Below are 21,360 nucleotides of genomic sequence, written 5' to 3'. Positions count from 1 at the left end.
AACCACCGCCCACTTTATAAGAAGTAGAAAAATGCTTCTTAATTTCACATCTCCTTTTATTGTAACTGCCAAAACAACAACAATAAAAATTGTGTGTTTGTGTTAGAAATTTTAGCGAAATAAGTTGTTGATAAAATAAAAGTAAGAGGTGTTCATTTACATGGGTTGTTGAAAAGGGTGGTGGTTTTGGTGTAGAGATTTGAATTGAGAAAGCAAGAGATTGCGATTTGTTGCTCTTCTTGTCGCTCTAGCGAGGCTTGACCATGACATTTTTTTGCTCTTCTTCAATTCAGGAGACTGGAAAGATTATGGCGACAATTTTACAAGATTAAATCAAACTGCAAGTGTTTTGCATTTGGGGTTTGTTTGGCGTGAGAGAATGGAAGAAGAGAGAAGGGATCGAATAGGTTAATAGCCAGCAAGGGGTGTTTTTGATACTGAGTTTCAGCCTTTTTTTTTTTTTAATTTGAATATATATATATATATATATTATTTGAATATTTTTAGTATGTTTATATTGTATTAATGTGACTTTAATATGTTTTATAAAATAAAAAAAATATTATTTTAATATATTTTACTAATAAAAACGCTATAGAATTGGATCAAAACAACAAATATATCAGACCTCTTTTATGGGGGCCATGGAAGCAATCGGAGGAGGTGTACTGGTTGTGACTTTGATTTTGCATTCGCTTATCGTTTGGGCCGTGGGTCAGGCCTGGTGAGAGTCCATGGATTTCTTTTTGGGCTTGGTTTGCATGCTCTCACCCCTTTTCTTTTCTTTTTATTTTGGGATAATTACAAAAACTCTTCTCTACTTTGGTATGTTTCTCGTTTTCAATTTAAGATCTGATAAATTATGGTTTGCTTACGTGATTAAAGAAAAAAATATGAAATTAGACAAAAAGACATGTTTGCCCTTGTATATAATAAATGTAAATATACATAATTTTTTCACAAATCTCGTTTCTTTTTCCCAGACATAATCTCTCTCTCTGGTCTTTCTTCTAATAACACGAATAGAAACACTAAATCCGAAGCCATATCTTCACACTAAATCTGAACAGAACTTGTAGTGGGAGTAGAGGATGATGTCTTTACCATTATTGATGACTTGCCTTGGAAAGACTACTATATATATCGATTGTGAATTAGTGAGGGAGAGAAGACATATTGATGTGGGTTTGTGTTTATTTAAGTCGTTTATCTCGAAGAAAAACTGCAATCCACCTTCAAAGTCTCCCTTGTTTATCTTCTTTGAGGTAGTTACCCACCTTATTATTAAAGGTTTGTTTGAGATTATGATAGTGGTATGGTAGAAAATATTTTTTATTAAAAAATATATCAAAATATATTTTTTTAAAAAAGTTATTTTTAATATTATCATATCAAAACAATCTAAACATATAAAAAAATTTAAAATTCTAAAGAAACACGGTGCAACCGCCTTCTTGAACGGACGGCCGCGTTCTCAAACTGGGCTAAATGCTGACTCCTAACCCACTATTAGCACCCCAGGCCTTGGAATTCTTGAAGCTGCAAGAACCTTCTCAGCCACCACATCAAAAACTCCTTTGGCCTTTAAAAACCAGCCACATCTCGTAGCATCTCACCAATTGTCTTGGCAACCTTGTAGCTTGACTTGTAGTTCTAGGAATAATAACCTTCAATATAAGCTTGCGACTCGTGTGATGAAAGAAGAGCTCATTCTGTATAGCATGGCCTGGGCGAAGAATTTAGTGAAAAGACACACACACACACACACACACACACACACACAAGTATGGAAAACTATAACTCGTAATCTTATAAACGCCTAATTCTAACTGGAAGGGTTAATTTTATTATTGTGTACATTACTATGCTTAAGACTCAGTTTTTGTTGGAAATGATTAAAATATAAAATTCTAAAACTTCAAGGACCGTATAAATACATAAACTTAAATTTTAGGGACCGAATTAAAGTATTTAGTGCCTTTTCAACATTGAACTCCATTATTATTCATTTATCTTGGTCGTTGCTCTTTGATTTTCCAAATATATCTCTAATTTAACGCCGAACAATTGCTTGCATTTCACATATTCTACAACATGTAAAGTGAAAAAGTCATTGTTTATACTTTATATAAAGAGTAGAATGTGGATGAAACGGGGCCGGAGGGCCAATCAACACTTTCTTTTTTAGCGATTCAGGTCAGGTTTCCTACCTTTATTTATTCTTAAGAATGAAAGTCTTTGAAAGAAAAATAAATAAAGAAGAGAAAAGCTAACTCGTGTCGACGAAAGAGTGTTTCAGTGTTTGTGCTTTTGATTTTTCGGATTATTAGAAAAGAGTTGATATGAAGATTTGAATACTAAAGAGATGGGATTTTGCAACTTTTCTACCTCCTTCTGCTCGACGCGCGTGCACAGTTATTAATAAATAGTAAGTTTATTTTTGTGATTAAAAAATATTTAATTTTTTTTAGCGCTTCGAAAATAAATTTTTTAAAATAAAAAAAATTATTTTAATATATTTTTAAATAAAAAAATACTTTGAAAAACAACCACTAACATAATAGTAAACATGCTCTGTTCTTTTCCCTCCTATCTTTTAAATTATATTATAATATTATTAAAAGTTATTTCACATTGTAGTAATAGTTTTTCAAAGTGTATTTTGCTCGAAAATATATTAACATAATATTTTTTATTTTTAAATTTATTTTTAATATCATCACATCAAAATAATTTAAAAACACTAAAAAAATACTATTTTATAAAAACTAAAAAAAATCAAAATTTTTTTTAAATATTTTTAAAACAAAACCTCGGATCCAACTGATCGGATGCATCTGATCTTAGGTTTGTTACCTTCAATGACACTACTTTGCCGTGGAACTAGAGTCTTTAGGCCCGTGCCGGTGGTTGCAAATGTTGAAGATGTTGTTGTCCTGTCCCTGTTTTGGTAGGCCACCAAACATTATTATTCAAACTAAAGAAAAGAAAAAAAGTCGGTAGGTGCGGATTCACGCATGGTCGTGGCCCTCGTGGGTTAATCGAGCGATTTGTTTGTTTACTGGGACCATTCGACCGATGCTTGCTCGATTTCGGGGCCGGCTCGAATAGGTTACAAGGGAAAAAGAAAGGAGTCGCGCGATTTGATACGTTCCTCTTGTCTCGTGACAGCAATTTCACTCGATGCCCGTAGGTAGCGGGTGAACAACATTGTTGCCTTCGTCATAAAATATTTATTTATTGATTTTTAAATCCAACTAACGGCAACTTTTGACGAATTTGAATCGACGTGTGGAATCAATTAAAAACGTCGACTTTGATTTGCCGTCTCAAAAGTAACCACATTGTTCCTTCGTTGATATAATTGTAGAGATCTGAAAGCCGAGTTGTATTTTTCTAAGGTATATCGACATCAAGCAGAAATTTATGGCAGAATTGAATAGGTTTTAGCACTGGAACCCACCCAGCAATTGCCCTCCCCCCTGTAATTCCACCGCCTTCGGCGTGTCAAGGAATTTTTTTATACGACTTTGTTTTCAATTAACTTCAAAACTACCCGACAAAAAATTTATCATCAAATAAAAATTCACACGTTACTCTTTTTTACATTATTAATTAACATGTCTAGAAATAGGTTTATGTAGATTTAGTTCTAATAATTTAATCAATTATTTTTATCTAAAATAAAATGAGTGATAGGTTGATATCGGAAATTAAGGTGCATGATAGCTTGATATCGGAAATTAAGTATTTGCATTATCTCAATTGCTAACAATTAACAATTATATGTTATAATACCCGTTTCATACATTTTGCTTTAAGTACGCTGATCTTATATTAATTTTTCTGTATTTGTGCTTTACATTATTCCTAGATAAAATTTCATTTTATCTTTTATTCTTCACATTATTATCTTTACATCATAATGTTTGTTTCATTCATAACTTAATTCAACTCGTCATTATATATACAAATCATTCATTTCATCTATAAACACTTTCTTATGATGTTCCTTTTTACAGCGAATTCATCTCATAACTCTTTTCACATCGTAAACTTATTCTTTTTGTATTAATATTAATACTCCACACTCATTGAATTTACCTTACAATATATTTCCACTTAATTAATTTCTTATACTCATTCATGTTTTAATACTTTCAACTTAATTATTTTCCAGGTCTACTGTAACATATCTATATATTCCTCAAAACAAATAATTTTATTGTACATACACTACATATTTCATTACTTTCTTTTTATATATATCATTTCCATTATTTATGCTTTATCACATGTTTCTCCACTACTTTTATATCCCCGTGACATAATTATGTCATTTTCTTTTTCATAACACTTGGCGTTTATAGTTAACTTAATTCCAACCCAGTAGATATCGTGTAATAAATAAATAATTTTAGCAGTATGTTTATAAGAATAAAATATAAAAAATAGTTGCTTTAATCGTGAGCAGGTAGAAAGGCATCTAAGATTAAGGATGCAAGACATTTTGATACCACTCATTGTAATTGTATAATGCCAAATAGACATTGACAGAACTGACCAGTAGAAACTAGAGCGCCCCCCCCCCCCCCCCTAAATTTCAAAATTTAATTCTAATGGCTAGCCTAGGATTCGGTCTTTGGAAAGTATTCTTTTAAATGCTATATGAAATCAATTTTTTTTTTATAATTGAAATTTAACAATAGTGTTAAATTTAAATTCAATTAAAAAAACATACCAAATTAAATTAGTTTGTTTTTTATATTATCATTATTACTTTAATCTTAATCCTTCAAAAACCTTTTTTTTCAGGTAAATGAATATTAAAAAAAAAAACTAATTTCTTCTCGGAAAAGTTAGCATTTGATTTATTTTTGTACCAATTTTATTTAAAATTTAATTCTTGACGGTTAAAATAGTTCTAAATGTAAAAATATATTAAAATCTTTAAATTAAATTCAATTAAGAAATTTGTTATTTATAGCTATAGTAATTAATTCTTTTACAAGTTCGTAAATTATTCATTATTATTGAGACAAGAAATGGAGCAAAAGGATGTCCTATGTCTCTGCTTTCTGCAATTTGATATTTGCGTTCAGTTTCTACAAAAAAATAAAAATTTAGAGTGATATTTTGCCTTCTGCTTCTGCAAAATCTAGTATTTCGACTTTCCTTCAACTTCTGCAATTTGGTATTTCTGTTCTGTCTCTGCAATTGTTTTGATATTTATTCTTCTCTTCAGTTTCTGCAATTTGGTATTTGCGTTCAGTTTCTGCAAAAAAAATAATAATTTGGTGTGATATTTTATCTTCCGCTTCTGCAAAATCTGGTATTTCGACTTTCCTTCAGCTTCTGCAATTTTGTATTTATGTTCTGTCTCTGCAATTGTTTTGGTATTTTATTTTCTCTTCAGTTTCTGCAATTTGATATTTGAGTTAAGTTTCTGGAAAAAAAATTTGGAGTGATATTTTGTCTTCCGCTTCTGCAAAATCTGGTATTTCGACTTTCCTTTAGCTTCTGTCATGGCATCTACTACCAAAGAAATTGTTTGGTTACGTTGGTTATTTGCTGATATGAGAGTTTTCTTTTCTCATCCTACTCCTATGTATTATGACAACCAGAGTTCTATTCAGATTGCTCACAACTCGGTTTTTCATGAGCGAACTAAGCATATTGAGATCGATTGTCATCTTACTCGTCATCATCTCAAGCATGACACCATTACTTTGTCTTTTGTTTATTTTTCCTTGCAGATTGCAGATTTCTTTACCAAGACGCATTCCATCTCTCGTTTTCATTTTCTAGTTGGCAAACTCTCGATACTTGTAACTGCCGCATCGTGAGTTTGAGGGGAGATGTTAAGTAATATTTATCTAGTCTTATTTATTAAGGGTAGAATAATATTTTCAGTTTAACCTATATATAATTTCTTTGTATTTAGGTTAACTTAAGCACTCATAATAAACAGATTATTGATAATTCTAACCTCCTTTTATGTTTGATCTGAATTACATTTATGTGGTTTAACTTAAATTAAATATTATGTACATCGGATCTACTGGTAAAAAAACATCCCTAGTTTGAACGACAAACTCGGGACCCTACAAGCTAGCATGAAGTTAAGATCCGATCCGAGGTCTTTTATAAGTGCACGGGGTCAACATCCCTGAAGTATATATAAAACGTTGCCAGAGTCTCAACCTCAGCAGGACGTCGAGGAAGATGTCTTCGAAACATGGACACACGGAACTGGAGGCAACTCAAAGAAATAGTCTGGTATCTATCTTTTACTTTGTGTTCTTAATTAACTGGCCTATAAGTTATTGGTTTTTTCCTTCCTTTACACACACACACACACACACACACACACACACATATTGTCGTATTAAATTAGTAAACATAGTTTCTATCATTCATGATTTGGACCAACATTGCAAACAGAGAATAAAAGTAACGAGGAGAGGGATACGCAGGCCAAGCTGCACGATCAGAGGGATCACATCTAAGATGGTTGAGATCAGGGAAGGACAGAAACGAATAAAAGAGGGGCAAAAGGAAGTAAGGAAAAAATTTAAAGAAATAAGAAAAGAGTCAAAGAAACTAAAAGACGAAACCGATCTTATCTCCAGGCAGAGTGCTGCAAATCAACTCAGGCTTGATCTCATGTTTCAAATAGTCAAAGCCAGAGCAGATAATGATTCTGCCAAAGACGCTCATCTTACACGAACCTTGCGGTTTGTTGCTCCGAGCTCTTACACCCTTTTTTTTAACTGTTCTTACAGTTTATATATATATACATCAATGTCACATTTAGCAGTCTAAAACCCATAGCTAGCTAGCTAGCTGCAGTTATTTGGAGGGCTGTACTACCTTCTTAATGCGTGTTATATATACGATTACTAACTACGTTTTCTATGCCTTAAATCTCTTGCATTTGCAGTGAACTAATGGCGAAAGGAGAATGTGAGCATAAGCAAGCTTTTCATAGAGGAGGGGATCATCAAGCACGAACTAAGTATAATTAGTGTCAGTTTTATGATACCATGATTTGATCTTACGGTCCTGTTCTGACCGTGGCCGGAGAAAATACAAAATATTGTACTACGAATTAATCACGATACTCAACTCTTTAATATATACATCGTACTTCTTCTTCTTCTTTAAAGCTACGTACGCTCAAACAGGTAAAATATCACGGCATGGGCGAATTAATGGGCTTTCAGTGATCTGAACGAATATTAATCAGTGCGTTCTTTTTAACCACAAATATTTCATCTTTTAAAATTTCATTTAACGATACACTCTTGAAATATAATCACATTGATTTTTATATGGATATTATAAACTCAAATTATTATAATCTTATTTTAATTAACTAAATAATTTTTTTTTAATTAATAGTCTAACGGAATTTTTTTTTAATCAAGAATTCCTCTTGGACTAGGATTTAACTAATATCTCAACAGTTTCGCCTATATCATATACCCATTGTTATCAAATTCATCTACCCGCTGATCGTTGCCCACCTATTGAGCTTAGCACGGAAACCACCATGAAGGCATGAACACGGCCACCGGTTTTGGTAGCTGGTCTGAGGGACATTACGTGCCTCTACCATCACCCTAGTGATCGTTGCAAAGCAGGCCGGTGGCCGTAAAGACCTAATTAATCGTGGCATCTTATTTCTCATCGACACACTTAGATTTAAATAAATATAGCTCTTCAGCACACTAAGACAATCAAACTCGTTGTTTCCTTTCCTTCAGTATTCTTTTGCATTTTTACCCATCTTCGATTCTCACTCGGTTTCACTAGTCTGCATTGCCATAACGTTTGCAATATATGTAAACATCCAAAGTGTTGGCGAAAGTTGCATGATATATCTCCTTGTTGCCACAGCGTTTTATATACTTCACCACTGCAATTCCATTGCCCCCAGACCAAAAATATACTTGGAGTTGGTTGTCTTCAGGAAAATCCGAAACAACAGTCCTTTTCTTATACTTGTATATTCCGTATTTTTTAAGTCTTATATCTGATAATTTTGAATTTTGAATTTAGATAGTTTTCGATATTCCAAAACATAGTTAGATTTAAATCTTGGTTCAGAATAATTGCTACTATCAAATGTTGTGGTACCCGATTGAACTAATTTTGGAAATGTCTTTCATATTCAGAATTGCTACTGTTCGCCCTTCATATAAATAATGACATGACACTTTCAAAATCAAAGCTATCGAAGTAGTGATAGACTTATTAGAGTAGCTAAATAGCATATCATCATTTATTCATTTTAATAGTGTTTTTTTTTAATTTTTTTTAATTTTAATTTTCTCTATCTATATTTGATTTATTAAAATTAATTTTTTTATTTTTATTTATTTTTTATGAGACTATTCTAACCTCATGATCCAAATCATGAATTTGATAAATTAACTTGATTATTTATTATTTTTTTAATTGTTTTTTTATTTTCATTCCACCCATGTTTTATTGATTAAAAATTAATATTCATTATTTATTTTGACCATGTAAATTATTGCACAACAACCAAAACGCACGTTTTCACTCTTTCATGAACAGTTTTTTTTCTTATTTTTTTTAATGGTAGACACATATTTGCTGGTCATGGTTGTAAACATGAATAAAAAGTTTTAGAAATTGGATGAAATAGCTTTGTGAAACCATGAAGAATGGGGTTAAAAGTTGAAACCAAGTTGTCTTATGCAACTCGGCGGCCAATAGACATTGCAGAATTTTTGGTAATTAACTTGATTGCACATATTCTAATGCTCATTACTTTGTTATTCTCACTTAATCATTCGTGGTTATGGTTAAATTTACTATCTTCCATTTAATAATTACATTAAATGTTTTTAGATACAAAAGTTCATGATATCTGTGAAAGACCACTAGATCACTTTACCATAAAGAAATTCTATATGAAAAATAAAATAAATAATCTTTATAATCTAAAAACTATATAAAAGAAAATTCGATATAATTAAGAAACTGAATTCTCCTTAATCATATTTAATTTATCGAATGAAAGTAAAGACAATGCTATATTTCTTTCACTTCATTCTTTGGTGTGGATAAACTAACTTTTATTTAAATACATTTCTGTTTGCGTATAAAAGTTTAAAACTAATTTTCTATTAATTATTTGAAAATAACCTTAGGAAGTTTTTGGTATTTTATAAAACTAAAAATATTAAAAGATATTCTTGTTATGATGAATACAACTAAGATAAAATTAAAAAAAATGAGATGAAACATGAGATGAAGTTGTGTTTGAAAGTTGTATATAAGATAGAGTGAATATTTATATACTCTATTTGTTAGAATAAAATACAGAAAACTTATTTCACCTTCTACATATATTGCCATCAAACTTGTATTTTTTTTTTAAAAAAATAAATAAAAACCATTATTCTCACTAGTTTATAATGAGCGTTAGTTTTATTGAATTAACTTCAAATGCGAATTTCTCTAGTCATCAAAATCACGTTAAAAAATATATGTAACCATCAAAAAAATAATAATTAATTTCTAGAAGATAATATAATTAAATAATGATTTACTAAGTTATTTTTTATTTAATAGTAAAGTAAATTATTAAACCACTCACATGTCAAGTAAAATATTTATACCAATAAAAAGTTAAAATCTAACATAATTGAGAATAATAAAAGAGCAAGTTCATCATAAATGCACATTTTGGTTATAATTTTCTTTTATCATTAAATCCAGTTTGTTTTAAAACATCAGTAATTTTTATTTCTCGTTTTAATTATTATTATTATATATATATATATATATTTTAATAATAGTAAAAAAGCTCACTCATTCATCCAAGTAAACAAGTATTTAGAGATAATAATTTAATCCGAACTCAATATATATTGACTCGACTCAAATAAATTGATATTTTTTGGACTTGATGAATAATGGGTAGGGTATAAATATTATCAAACCTGACTTGAAATCCATCCGAACCTAACTCAAAATATATATTTATATTATATAAATATATTTGTAAAATATTTAGACTTTCTTAATATAATATGATATATACATATTTTAATATTGACATAAAACACATATATACAAATAATATTTATCATTTAATATACAAATACATACTTTATATATATATATATATATATATATTAACTATTTTATTTTTTATTGATTAGTAAATAATAATAATAAAATTCAATAAATAATTTATAAACATCTAACTTCATTAGCCGATAAATAAAAAAACTCGAGAACCATAGCCATCTTTTTTTTTTTTGGTCTCACGTATTGATTATTCTCTCCGGCACCAATTTCAGCTGCTCTCTCTTCCTTCACATCTCCTATTTCTCTCCCTCTAGTAGCTCAATAATTGGAGTGAGAAGAGAAAACGGAAGTTATAGAGAGATCAAGTCAGACCAGGCTACCCAAATCGTGCTGCACGGTGTGTTGTCGCGCGATTACTCCTCGAATCATTCCTAAAAATTCTCTATATAAACCTTACTAATAGCATCAAACCTTTCTATATAAGGTTATGCCGTATTATACTAACCACTGCTCTTATTTGATCTGCAGATAATATTCAATGGATAGTCATGGTTTGCCAACTCTCTCCTCAAAACCCAAGATAAATATTAGTAAGTAAAGTTTGATTAGTGCTTATAGCTTCTTGTATGATTTTTTCATTGGTGTATGCGTGTTTTGTTGATCCTGGATGTAATAAGCTAGGTTTCATTTGCAACATCAGTGTGGGAAACCATGCTGGCTCTCAAAAAGTGACCGGTTTTCCTTCACTAATACTGAAATTCTCATAGTTTTTCCTGGATCAAGCCGTGCATAGATCTTGTTACAAGAGGTTTGGGGAATAATCTACCATCTCATGAATATTGTTCACCTCCTTTTAACTCCATATTTCAATTTCTCCTTGTACTTATTAGGAAAGAAGAGGAAAAGTGACGGGGAGCATGCTAAGGGTTTTAAGGTAAAGAACACCCCCCCCCCCCTCCCCTCTCTCTTACTTAATTCATTATGGAAACTCCGGAGAAAATTAAAAGCAATTGCTGTGTTTTTTTTTTTAATTTTTGTTTCGTTCTCGTTTTGCAGAAAATGAAAGAAGTGCTGAAGGAAGACTTGAGGAATCTTGATAAAGTAACAGCACAGCTGAGCAACATAGTGGAAAACCAGGAAAATCTCATGAATAACTTATTGAATCAACTGGTGGTTCATCTCTCTCTCCTAGTTCGATCGTTTTACCCTTTCCCTTAAAGTAGTGTAATCCAATTTTTTTTTAGCATTTTTACCTTTTGATGTGATTTTAAATTAAGAATTCATCATGCACGCGTCTAAAACCTAATTAATTAATGATTGGAGTTTGGTTTTTTGTGTGTGTGTGTATATATATATTATTTGCAGCTTGGATCTGATGAACTCGAGCTGCTCAAAGAGGAATCTGCTATCTCATGTCCAGGAGGTCCCATTTGGGATGTCTGTATGTCGGAAACAAAAGATCCTGTAGACATCATCTCTCTTTTGAAATATCGCAGCAAGATGCTTGACAGAAAAATTCAAATTTTGTACGAGATGATGTTCAAATGATAATTTCATGTCAGTAGACAGATGTACTGTTCTATTCTAAAACTCCTTAACTTTTGGACTTCATACTTATAGTTTTTTGAATAGCTGTCCTATGCGTTTCACTGTTCGTCTACATATATTTAACAATCTCTCAATAATTCAGGAATTAATCATGCATATTTCTTCTGCTTCATGTAGAGTTTAACAATGGTGGAAACTTGCTTGTGTCAGTTTTCAACATTTTCATACTCATAGGTTTTTTTTTTTTTTTTTGGAAAGATGAAAAATTCATTAATCAAACAGAAGGAAGAAAAAAATCTGCCAAAGCTGAGAACTAAGCTATTGCAAAAGCCTCAATCCATCAAGGAGTTGAAGAAACTCCGTTGCAAGCCCCAGGCATATATCCCAAACATCAAGAGCAGTACAAGCTTTCAACTGCATAGAGTGAACGGATAACACTTCACATCTGACATCCGAGCAAATCCGATTAACAATGGACTGGCTGCTATTAAAATAATTTTTGTGTATTCTTCTATTTCTTTCAGCCTACACAATCTGAGAATTATATACTTAAAGGACTTCTTTTGCAAACTATATAACTTTTGCCCGCCGGAACTCCATCTGCCAATCTCCCCTTTGTCTTTGCTCATTTTAGAGACGAAGAATACTATTCGTGATAGGGTTATATGACAAGAAAAGAACAAGTGAACTCCGCATTCTTGAGAACTGTTGCCAAAGAAACACTTGTCATCACTCAATGACTTTCCCCATTTGAGTTGCCTTTGCCTTGAAGACAATCCATCATGAAGCACCGCAAGTCCGCAAGCCATGAGATAAAGCCGTGTCCCACCCTAGGTCTTTCAAGCCTCATAGCCTCCCATGTGCTTAATTTTCACAGAAAAAGGTGCCAATGGAGGATGGGCACCAAATAACAGAGAATCAGCTATACCACGGAACCGCACAAAACTGCTTGAAATATTTGGACAAGACTTTCAGATCCGGCAGTAGCCCAACCTCAGTCAAACCCATTAACCACTTCATACAACTTGGCTTGAATAGAAATAATACAGGAATCATAAACAACCCTATGCCATATATATTTGTCAACAAGGACTCCACAAATTCCACCAAACGAAAGTGTTTCTTCCATTGGTAATGGAGCCGCGCAAATATATATTTAGTTTATTGTAATAAGATTATAATTTTAAAATAATTAACATGGTTTGATAGCATATTATTATAAAAATATGCTAAATAAAAGATATTCTAAGAAAGATTGTAGTGTTTAAATCAATAAACTTAAAGACAAACATTCTTAAATTAACTAACTTAAATTAAAACAAGAAGGTACTTGGGGTATTTGGTGGGGGTATTGTTGTTTACCAAGAACACTTGCTCGCTGCTTCTGCAGTGGCCCGAAATGGTGCAAGATAAATTTTAAAGATCAGCTTGGAGATTAATTTCCAGTAGTACTACTTGGGGTATTTGGTTGTTAAGAAACAAAATTGTTTTTGAGAAGGGAACTATAAGCTTGTTTGATCGTTTTTCCACCATCCTTCACGGGTTGCTATTTGGTTGCATACTCTGGATTCAAACTTCATTTATACAGGAAATGACCTCTTAAGATCTTCTGATGGCATCAAATTATAGTGTAATAAGAAATCTTAGGTAGTCTCTTTGTTGTTTGATGTAGTAGATCATTTTTTTTCCCTTTTTTTCCTAAGTCTATTTTTATTCTTTTTTCTTTTTTTCATATCCTTGTATTTCACTTTGGCTGTTGGCTTCATGGCCTTTTCAATATACTTTCGATGATTATCCAAAAAAAAAAAAACAAGAAGCTACTTAATTGTTAAACCACTTTAAATTAATGAATTTTAATTTTTCCAATTTTATGAAAATAAGGTTTTGTGAATTTTAATTCTGTATAAATTTCATACTTATGATTTTTCTCAAAAAATCAAACTTGATAATAACTCATGGTTTATTAACATTTGCATAAAATTATAATTTACATGACCTAATCCACTACAAGATTTAACAGTTTTACCGACGGAATTTTTCCGTCGGTGTAAGAAACATATTCCATCGGTAATCATATTACCGACGGAATCACAGACGGAAATGATCCGTCGGTGAATCGTTCGTCAGTAATGTTTTGTCCATCAGTAAATCCGTTGGTAATATAATCACCGATGGATTTACTAACGGAACAGACGCGTCGGTAATAATTTTTTTATTACCAACGGAATTACCGAGTGATATACCGACGGAATTACCGATGGAAAGTCCGTCAGTAATTCCGTCGGTAATTATATAAAAACATTTTAAAAAAAATCATTTTATAAAATTATAAAATAATTAAATTAACATAAATCAACATTGTATATTATATACTCAAAATGCTTGGAAAAAAAAAAAGAAAATCAACTCAAACAAATTTGCAACAAACAAATAAAATGAAAAAAATAAATTCAACTAAAAAAATTCATATGAAAAAAATGAAGTTGCAATTGCTAAAAATTTAAAAATCCCTATAAATAAATCAACTAAAAATTAGTCTCATATGAAAGAAAAATCTCACAACAAAATTTATACAATTATTAAGAACAAAAACAATTAAAAATAGAATAAAAAACAAATATAGTGAAAACAATCATGAAAAAAGAAGAAAAAAGAAAAATATTACCTTAATGTAGTTGTAAGTGAAGCTAAGGAGAGAAAAAAAATTCATAAAGCATATTAATTAAAAAAAACTAAGAGGATAAAAGAAGAAAGAAGAAAGAAGAAGAAGAAGACATACCCGAGCATGGAGGAAAAGAGAAGAAGATGAGGAGAGAAAAGAAGAGAAAGAAATAGATAGTGATATTTTTTACATATAGTTAACAAGAAGAAGAAGAAGTAGTAGTAGTAGAAGAAGAAGAAGAAGAAGTAGAAGAAAAATTATAAGAAATGAGCCTGTCTCTTGTGAAATAAGGGGATCTAGACTTTTTATTGGGGCGCGTTAGCGATGGATTTACCGACGGATAATTGAATATTAATATTTTTTAATTATTCCGTCGGTAATTCCATCAGTAATATTTAATTTAAATTTTCAATTTTGTAAAAAATTTTCAGAAACCGCCAACAATTACCGATGATTTTTCAATCCGTCGGTGATTCCGTCTGTAATATTTAAATGAAAATTTTAAATTAATTGAATTTTTTCAGAAAACCACCAAATAACACCGATGACTTTTCAATCCGTCGGTGATTTTTTCTGTAAAGAACAATAATTAACAGTGCAATTGGAAAGTGAACAGTTCTGGAGCTCTCTGGAAAATACCGACGGAAATTTCCGTTGGTGATTCCCTTTGTAATTGACATAATGAACAATGTTCACAGTTTATCAACGAATTTACCGACGGATTTACCAACAGAATTATCGACGAAAATATTTCTGTCGGTAATTCCGTTGGTAGAAATGACACGTCATCATTTTTTTTTTTGCTTTGTTTTAATTTTTTTTCCACAGTAATTCCCTCGGTATATATCGAGGGAATATTTCCGTCGGTAAAATCCCTCGAAAATTTACCGACAGAAATATTCCCTCGGTATTTCCGTTTGTATTTATCGATTTTCTGGTAGTGATTTGTTATGCTACACATCACAAGACTCAAGCAAATAATAATAAGAAGCAATCTTATTATTATTATAATTGTAATTATATTCGTTTTAAAGAGACCATCACAAAGATATTTTTTTTCCCTATAAACATATCACTCTTAGAAAGTATACATTTATCACTTTCAAACATCATCTTAAAACTATTTTTGCTTAATAATAAGTCAGACAATAAATTTTCTAATGTTAGCAATGCAATACATTGTTGAGGGAGAAAGGCTTTCTGAATATTATATTCAGTATGACCTTTCTAACACCTAGTACTTTAGTGGAAAACAACATTTTCTTGGGGCATACATGTCTTGTAACACTAATATCAACTCATCACTGTTAAGGATTGTATAATCATGTTGACTTTAAAAACATCAAACACACTCATTTCTAAAATTCATTAGTGAGGAAATCAATCTCATTGATATTGGCTCCAACAATAATTTCTTTTCTTAGGTTGTTTTGCTGAGCCTTATTTTGTTCACTGTGATTTGTTCAATTATCACCATTTCACTTATGAACTATATTGTATATTAAAATAGTATCATGTGAATAATACTTTTACTAAGTAAGTTCTCAAAAAAGATTAAAGGGGTTACAAACGGTTTCGATAAAAACTCAACCTCTTTAGACAAAATTTACTATATTGTATCTATTCATTGCACTGACTTTTTGCATATGCAAACAGTAATATTCACATGAATAATATTGTATACATGAATAAATTTGACCAGATAACTTTGATGCCATCCTTAGAATTGGAAATTTATTGACAATAAACCTTTTCATTACGACAACTTCAACCTTGAACTTTTTGTTAAAAGCTTTTCAAAGTGTCTATGCATTCTTGATTGAAGTATACACATCACATTGTGTATAGTTTAATCTATTCAAAATGTATTTTTTTAATACGCTAAATCACTATAATCTCGTATATCCAAAGCTACTATAATAATGAAATTAAATTTATTATTTAATAACTTTAATATTTTTCATATAAGAACTTAACCAAGTTTGAGGTTGACATATAAATCAACATTTTATGTTGTCACTTTTTAAAGATCAATTCATTTAGCATTTTAGATTTCTCACTATGCACCACAAAAGGTGAAGTTAGAATCTCAACTACTACTAAAGTACTAGTATTTACTGAAGCAATATTGGTTAGAAAACATATCCTAAAAACATATCCTAAAAATACAGGTAAGGTCTTCGTTCATGATTGAAGGCGTGTTATAAGTTATAACTAGGAGTTTTAGATTTTGGCAGCGATTTGGATCCATTAAAAAGTATTTGCAGTGACAATTACATAAGGAAAATGATTAAGGAGGTGAACCAGATTTCCTTATATTCTGATTTTAATTTGAGTTAAATTCATGTTTTTGAGGTAGAATTGTTGTTTGTTAATTCCGAGTTCTCTCTTTTTTTTAGATAGTTTTTTTACTAGGGTATTTTTTTCCCAATATAAGATTTTTTTAATCTTATTTTTCTTATCAATTTTTTTTTCAATATAAAATATTAAATACAAGAAGAATATTTTATTTTTTTAACATATAATTGGAAGTTATGTTTCTTGCATAAAAAAAGATTTTTTTTTTACTAGGATAAGATTTTTTTTATTTAATTACTTAAAGAAGGTATTTTTTTAATAAAAAAATAAAAAATCTTTTAAAATAAAATTTTAAATTTTATTATTTATAACATAGTATCTTCCGTTGGCTTTATCTTCTTCAAAAACCTTAAAAAATGCTATTTTTGCTATTCCATTTTCACATCAATTCTGCACTCTAGCCTTCAATCTTTTGTACTTCTGAATGACTGAATCTGTGTTTGCTTGAAGGCGCTTCCACCTTCTATTAATTTGACTTTGAGTTCAGAATGGAAATCATGCCCAAGAAAATGTGAGCAAGTGGTTACGTAGGAGTGATTTCAATCACCAAGACAAGTTACTAGCTTCCGGGGCCCTCATCTATTGCAGAATATAGGATGGAAGTCTTAAAGGAGACTCAATTTACATGTTCTGCTGGCATTGCTCATAACAAGGTTGGAAACTGCGTTTTTTTTAATTATTATTATTACTTTTGCTTTGTTGTATATTGAGTATGATAGATTCATTATATTGATGAATGAATGGAACAATATGATAACGGTTTATATGAAAATTTTTAGATGCTGGCCGAACTCGCAAGTGGCATGAATAAGCCTGCACAACAAACTGTTGTGCCCTCCTCATCTGTTAAAGGATTGCTTGAATCATTGCCAGTGAAGAAAATACAAGGCGTTTTGAGAGGGAAGCCGGGGACTTCATTTGAAACTTGTGCGAAAACTGCTGGAGACCTCCTGCAGTTTTCAGAGGAAAAGCTACAACAGTGTTATGGCCTAATACAAGATAAATATAGATCAAGTAACTATTCTGTTGAGTTTCTCTGACAGAGCTTTCTATGGTATGACATGCAAATTTGAAATTGGTTAAAACTCCTGCAGTAATTGTTGCTTCCGGAAGGCTTAAAATATGCTTCTTTTCCAAAGTTTATACTGTATCATATTTTAACTGTCATAAGACGTATTTTTCACATATTGTTGTATTCCCAAGTCCCAATCTTCTAACTTTATATGTTTTTTCGGCCATCCATGTCTTATTTAGTTTAACATTAATCCTGTGGAAATACCCTTAAGCTTTATATATAACAGCTTGCTCCCATTGACATTTTTCAAACAATTGCAAGATGCTGCCGCTAATTCCTTTCTTCTTTTTTTTCACGTGAATTCCAGTACTTGGTTATCGAACATTACGAGAGGAATCAATGGAGAAGAAGTTCAGGGCCGGTTTCTCCCCAAGAGCCATGATGCTGGGAAATCATTTTCTGGTCCACGTTCTTTGAAGACAATATTTGCTTCTGTATGAATTTCTTCTTAACCAAATGGAATAATTTTGCGCATGATGCTGGATGTCATTGTTCATCTCATGCACTCAGTAACTAAAGCGTTTGTGAGCTCATTGGCCAGTCTCTTACATGCATTTCACTAGTTGTTGCTTTGCTGCAGTGATTACTTCAACAGTAACTTGTTTCGAAGCAGTGGCAAAAGGTACCTTTTTTTTTATTACATATTATTTAAAACATAGTTTTGGAACGCCTAGCGGATTGACTTGAATATAACTGATCAGGAATTAAAATCGGGTCAGGTTTAAAAAAAATAAAATAAGTTAAAAACTTGATTTTAATTTATTGACTATTTATTTTTTTAACCAAAATGATGTAGTTTTGATTTCTAAAAAAAATAGGGTTGACTCGGGTGATCCGGTCAAAACCCGGCAATCATGGCAAAACCCGTAACCATGGCCTTGAGCCGGGTCAACCATCGAGCTGGATTTAAAAACTCTGATTGAAAGTAAAAACCATCTTTTTTAAATTTTTCTTTTCAAGATAAATCCATAAACATAAAATTAAAGTTATTGGTGATTTAGAATCCACCATCTTAAAAGTTTTTTCTCTTTTTAATTTTTCCAACTATTTTTTCTATCTTTACTCAGCTTTTAGGGACAAAAATGTGATAAAAATGAAATTTAGAATTAAAATATAATAACATAAAGGAATAGGGATGGAAAAGAAAGAAATTGAATCTTGAGAGATCAAATAGAAATTTTGCTTGCCATTTGTGGAAAAGGGTCTCGTCTCTCCCTTCATGTCAATTTCTCTGTTTATACTTGCGTGTTTTCTAATTTGATAATAAAAAATATTCTCAAATCAATTTATAAATTAATTAAGATTAATGTTCTTTTCTGGATCTACGACACTTGTGTGCATCGGATATTACAAGTGATGGGAACAAGGATAGCCTACATTTATAATACGTTACTATTTGAAACGGTGAAACCGCGTAATCTTGGTATTGAGAAAAGAGTCGACTGTCGCGCGATTCCCAACTGTCAAATTGACAAATTGTGCAGAACTTGATTTTGGACCGGTGAGAACTATCATCATCTTGCTCTTAACATCTAACTTGGGTCTGAAGACTACCATACTTAATCAACACTTCAAGATCTTTTGTCCAATTAGAACTTGTCAATTAACAGCAACATATCAGTGCTTTCTTAGCGGGGTCATGCGCATCTTCTCTGTCTATAAAATGCCACTCCTTACAAGAGGGAACTAGTCCTAGCCAACAATCGAGGGCACTAGCTGAAAAGGCCAAGAGAGGATTATCAATGGTGTCAAGCAAGTATACAAAGCATTCCGAAAATCGTGAGGTATGGGTACTTCTATGTTCTTGAAATTCAAATTCATCTTGATGTTTTCTTTTTCTTACGATAAATGTATCTATTTGGTAAAACACATTTTTCCCAGAAAAGAGGAGTAAATAGAAAAATAAAGAGGCTGAAAGCAGAGATGGAAGAGATTAGTAAGCAACAAGTAAGTATCAGACAAGGGCAAAAGGAAATGAGAGAAAGGTTTGTTGAGATTGAATCAGAATGTGATCAGCTCAAAAAGGAGACTGAACTTATATCTCTTGCAAGTGACAACGTTCAATTTCGCCTCAATATCATCTTCAAGATCTTGAAAGCGAGAGAAGAGAAGGATTTCGGTAAAGCTGCTGATCTTACTTGCTCTCTCAGGTTGGTGTTCGAAACCCCTTCTCACATCTAAGGGTTTATTTGTTTTGCTAAAAATATTCAGGAGGAAAATATTTTCTACGATCATTGCAAAACAACTAAAATATTTTCTCCGTTTATTGCAATTACTATCATCACCATTGATATCAATACAACTTAACTACCATTTTTTTACTAATACATTAAATATTTTATCACCATCTCACTATAATCATTTAACACAATATAATTACCGTCATAACAAAAAATTAATGGCTATTACGGTTTTCAAAGGGTTGCTTTATATATATTATTCTTTTCAAAAAATTAATTTATAACCTTTTAGATGTTGTTTGCAGGAATAGTTTGCTTTCTAGTCGAGGATGATGATTGGATAAGTTGCTATTACGGTTTTCAAAGGTTGCTTTATATATATTATTCTTTTTAATAGATGTTATTTTTATAAGTAAGAATTGTTCACCAAGTTTGTGGACATAAGTTGCTTGTAGGAACAACATTGTTGCTTAATATTGGTACGATAATGCAAGTTGTATGTGGACTATTTCATTTATACAATAAAATTATGAATTGATTTATGATCAATTGATGTAAGCTAATATTGTAAGGAAAGGATGAATCTAGGCCACTCCTCATTGATATGATATGTTAGTACTTCCTCTCTCTTTTTTTTATTGGTTTTTTGCTAAAAAAAAATTACTAGTCTGTTAATTAGTGTTGACTTTAGTATGTTATTCTTTTTCTACTCCTAAGTTATATAAACTTCCATGCATCATTGAATATTTAAAAGGTAGTAAAAGAAACAATAATAAATTTAGTATTTATAAAACCTTGATTTTCAAAATATAAAATAGGGAAACTAAAATTATAGAAGTACTTATAAAAATGGGATGGAGGTGGTAAGAAATATAGAAGAACTTTGACTTTGAAGACGCGCAAGAAAGAACTTTCTAAAAGAAAAGTCGCACCATCCAGTATTTAGGCAAAGATCAACACAATATCTATTTTCCCTATGATAAGTGAAGTCGACACAACCATTCGTCAAGAATTAAAAGGGTTAACGAAGACCAAACAAAAGGATTTAGAAGGATATAATTAAAAACCATAGATTCCAACAATTTTTCATATTTTGGACCCTTTTTTTTCTTGTTGTTTCTTTTATTTTGAAATGCTTTTAATTTTGGTAACACTAGCTTATGATTTTACATTAACAACGCACACTTGATACAATATAATTCTTATTTATTTATCAATAAAGTTTATATTTTACTCTTACTTGCATCTTGTTACGTACACTTTTATATTATGATTATGTTATCAAGTTTTTTTTCACCATGCAAACAATCATATAGGTTAGATATCTTTAAAAGGCGATGTGATTGTACTTAGAATAATTTTCAAATTGCCTACATTTTAAAGGTTCAAATAAGCCAAAACTTATTATAGGGAGTGATTGATGCGAATCTAAACGCACCATAGTCGTGGTGTTAAAAGCTGGTATT

The 21,360-nt window shown here is 31.0% G+C and overlaps 3 protein-coding genes across 6 annotated transcripts; all 3 read left to right on the top strand.

The window, feature by feature from the left end:
* Positions 1–6,124: 6,124 nt before the first annotated feature.
* Positions 6,125–7,168, top strand: LOC7491484 (uncharacterized). Its single transcript, XM_052453355.1, has 3 exons — positions 6,125–6,279; positions 6,445–6,737; positions 6,944–7,168. Exons 1-3 carry the CDS (start codon positions 6,226–6,228, stop codon positions 7,026–7,028), a joined length of 432 nt encoding a protein of 143 aa, XP_052309315.1. The 5' UTR covers positions 6,125–6,225; the 3' UTR covers positions 7,029–7,168.
* A 3,103-nt stretch (positions 7,169–10,271) lies between these two features.
* Positions 10,272–12,197, top strand: LOC7491483 (uncharacterized). 3 transcript variants are annotated; one of them, XR_002983785.2, is made up of 6 exons: positions 10,272–10,468; positions 10,600–10,661; positions 10,962–11,005; positions 11,128–11,241; positions 11,437–11,642; positions 11,878–12,197. XR_002983785.2 is itself a non-coding variant. In XM_002299366.4 (5 exons), the coding sequence occupies exons 2-5, from the start codon at positions 10,610–10,612 to the stop codon at positions 11,617–11,619; spliced, it is 393 nt and encodes a 130-aa protein (XP_002299402.1). In that variant the 5' UTR covers positions 10,272–10,468; positions 10,600–10,609; the 3' UTR covers positions 11,620–11,682. The 3 variants fall into 3 exon arrangements, 2 of the variants coding, with proteins under 2 accessions (XP_002299402.1, XP_052307598.1); XM_002299366.4 differs by lacking the exon at positions 11,878–12,197 and having other exon boundaries at positions 11,437–11,682; XM_052451638.1 differs by lacking the exons at positions 10,272–10,468; positions 11,878–12,197 and having other exon boundaries at positions 10,475–11,005; positions 11,437–11,682.
* A 6,935-nt stretch (positions 12,198–19,132) lies between these two features.
* Positions 19,133–20,521, top strand: LOC18094471 (uncharacterized). 2 transcript variants are annotated; one of them, XM_024594684.2, is made up of 3 exons: positions 19,133–19,498; positions 19,596–19,864; positions 20,187–20,521. In XM_024594684.2, exons 1-3 carry the CDS (start codon positions 19,457–19,459, stop codon positions 20,203–20,205), a joined length of 330 nt encoding a protein of 109 aa, XP_024450452.1. In that variant the 5' UTR covers positions 19,133–19,456; the 3' UTR covers positions 20,206–20,521. The 2 variants fall into 2 exon arrangements, with proteins under 2 accessions (XP_024450452.1, XP_006368820.2); XM_006368758.3 differs by having other exon boundaries at positions 19,138–19,498; positions 20,200–20,521.
* Positions 20,522–21,360: the final 839 nt, after the last annotated feature.

Source organism: Populus trichocarpa, chromosome 1 (assembly GCF_000002775.5).
Source record: "Populus trichocarpa isolate Nisqually-1 chromosome 1, P.trichocarpa_v4.1, whole genome shotgun sequence".
NCBI lineage: Eukaryota > Viridiplantae > Streptophyta > Magnoliopsida > Malpighiales > Salicaceae > Populus > Populus trichocarpa.
Note: the sequence above shows the minus strand (reverse complement) of the source record. Positions and strands in the feature narration are given on the sequence as shown.

What these genes read in the sequence shown, in the direction of transcription:
- LOC7491484 (XM_052453355.1), top strand. Translation starts at nt 6,226, where the DNA reads ATGTCTTCGAAACATGGACACACGGAACTGGAGGCAACTCAAAGAAAT. An exon ending in CAACTCAAAGAAATAGTCTG is followed by an intron (nt 6,280 to 6,444) that starts GTATCTATCTTT and finishes CATTGCAAACAG; the next exon opens with AGAATAAAAGTAACGAGGAG. An exon ending in CATCTTACACGAACCTTGCG is followed by an intron (nt 6,738 to 6,943) that starts GTTTGTTGCTCC and finishes TTGCATTTGCAG; the next exon opens with TGAACTAATGGCGAAAGGAG.
- LOC7491483 (XM_052451638.1), top strand. Translation starts at nt 10,904, where the DNA reads ATGAATATTGTTCACCTCCTTTTAACTCCATATTTCAATTTCTCCTTG. An exon ending in AGCATGCTAAGGGTTTTAAG is followed by an intron (nt 11,006 to 11,127) that starts GTAAAGAACACC and finishes CTCGTTTTGCAG; the next exon opens with AAAATGAAAGAAGTGCTGAA. An exon ending in ATAACTTATTGAATCAACTG is followed by an intron (nt 11,242 to 11,436) that starts GTGGTTCATCTC and finishes TATTATTTGCAG; the next exon opens with CTTGGATCTGATGAACTCGA.
- LOC18094471 (XM_006368758.3), top strand. Translation starts at nt 19,457, where the DNA reads ATGGTGTCAAGCAAGTATACAAAGCATTCCGAAAATCGTGAG. An exon ending in AGCATTCCGAAAATCGTGAG is followed by an intron (nt 19,499 to 19,595) that starts GTATGGGTACTT and finishes CATTTTTCCCAG; the next exon opens with AAAAGAGGAGTAAATAGAAA. An exon ending in GATCTTACTTGCTCTCTCAG is followed by an intron (nt 19,865 to 20,199) that starts GTTGGTGTTCGA and finishes TGTTGTTTGCAG; the next exon opens with GAATAGTTTGCTTTCTAGTC.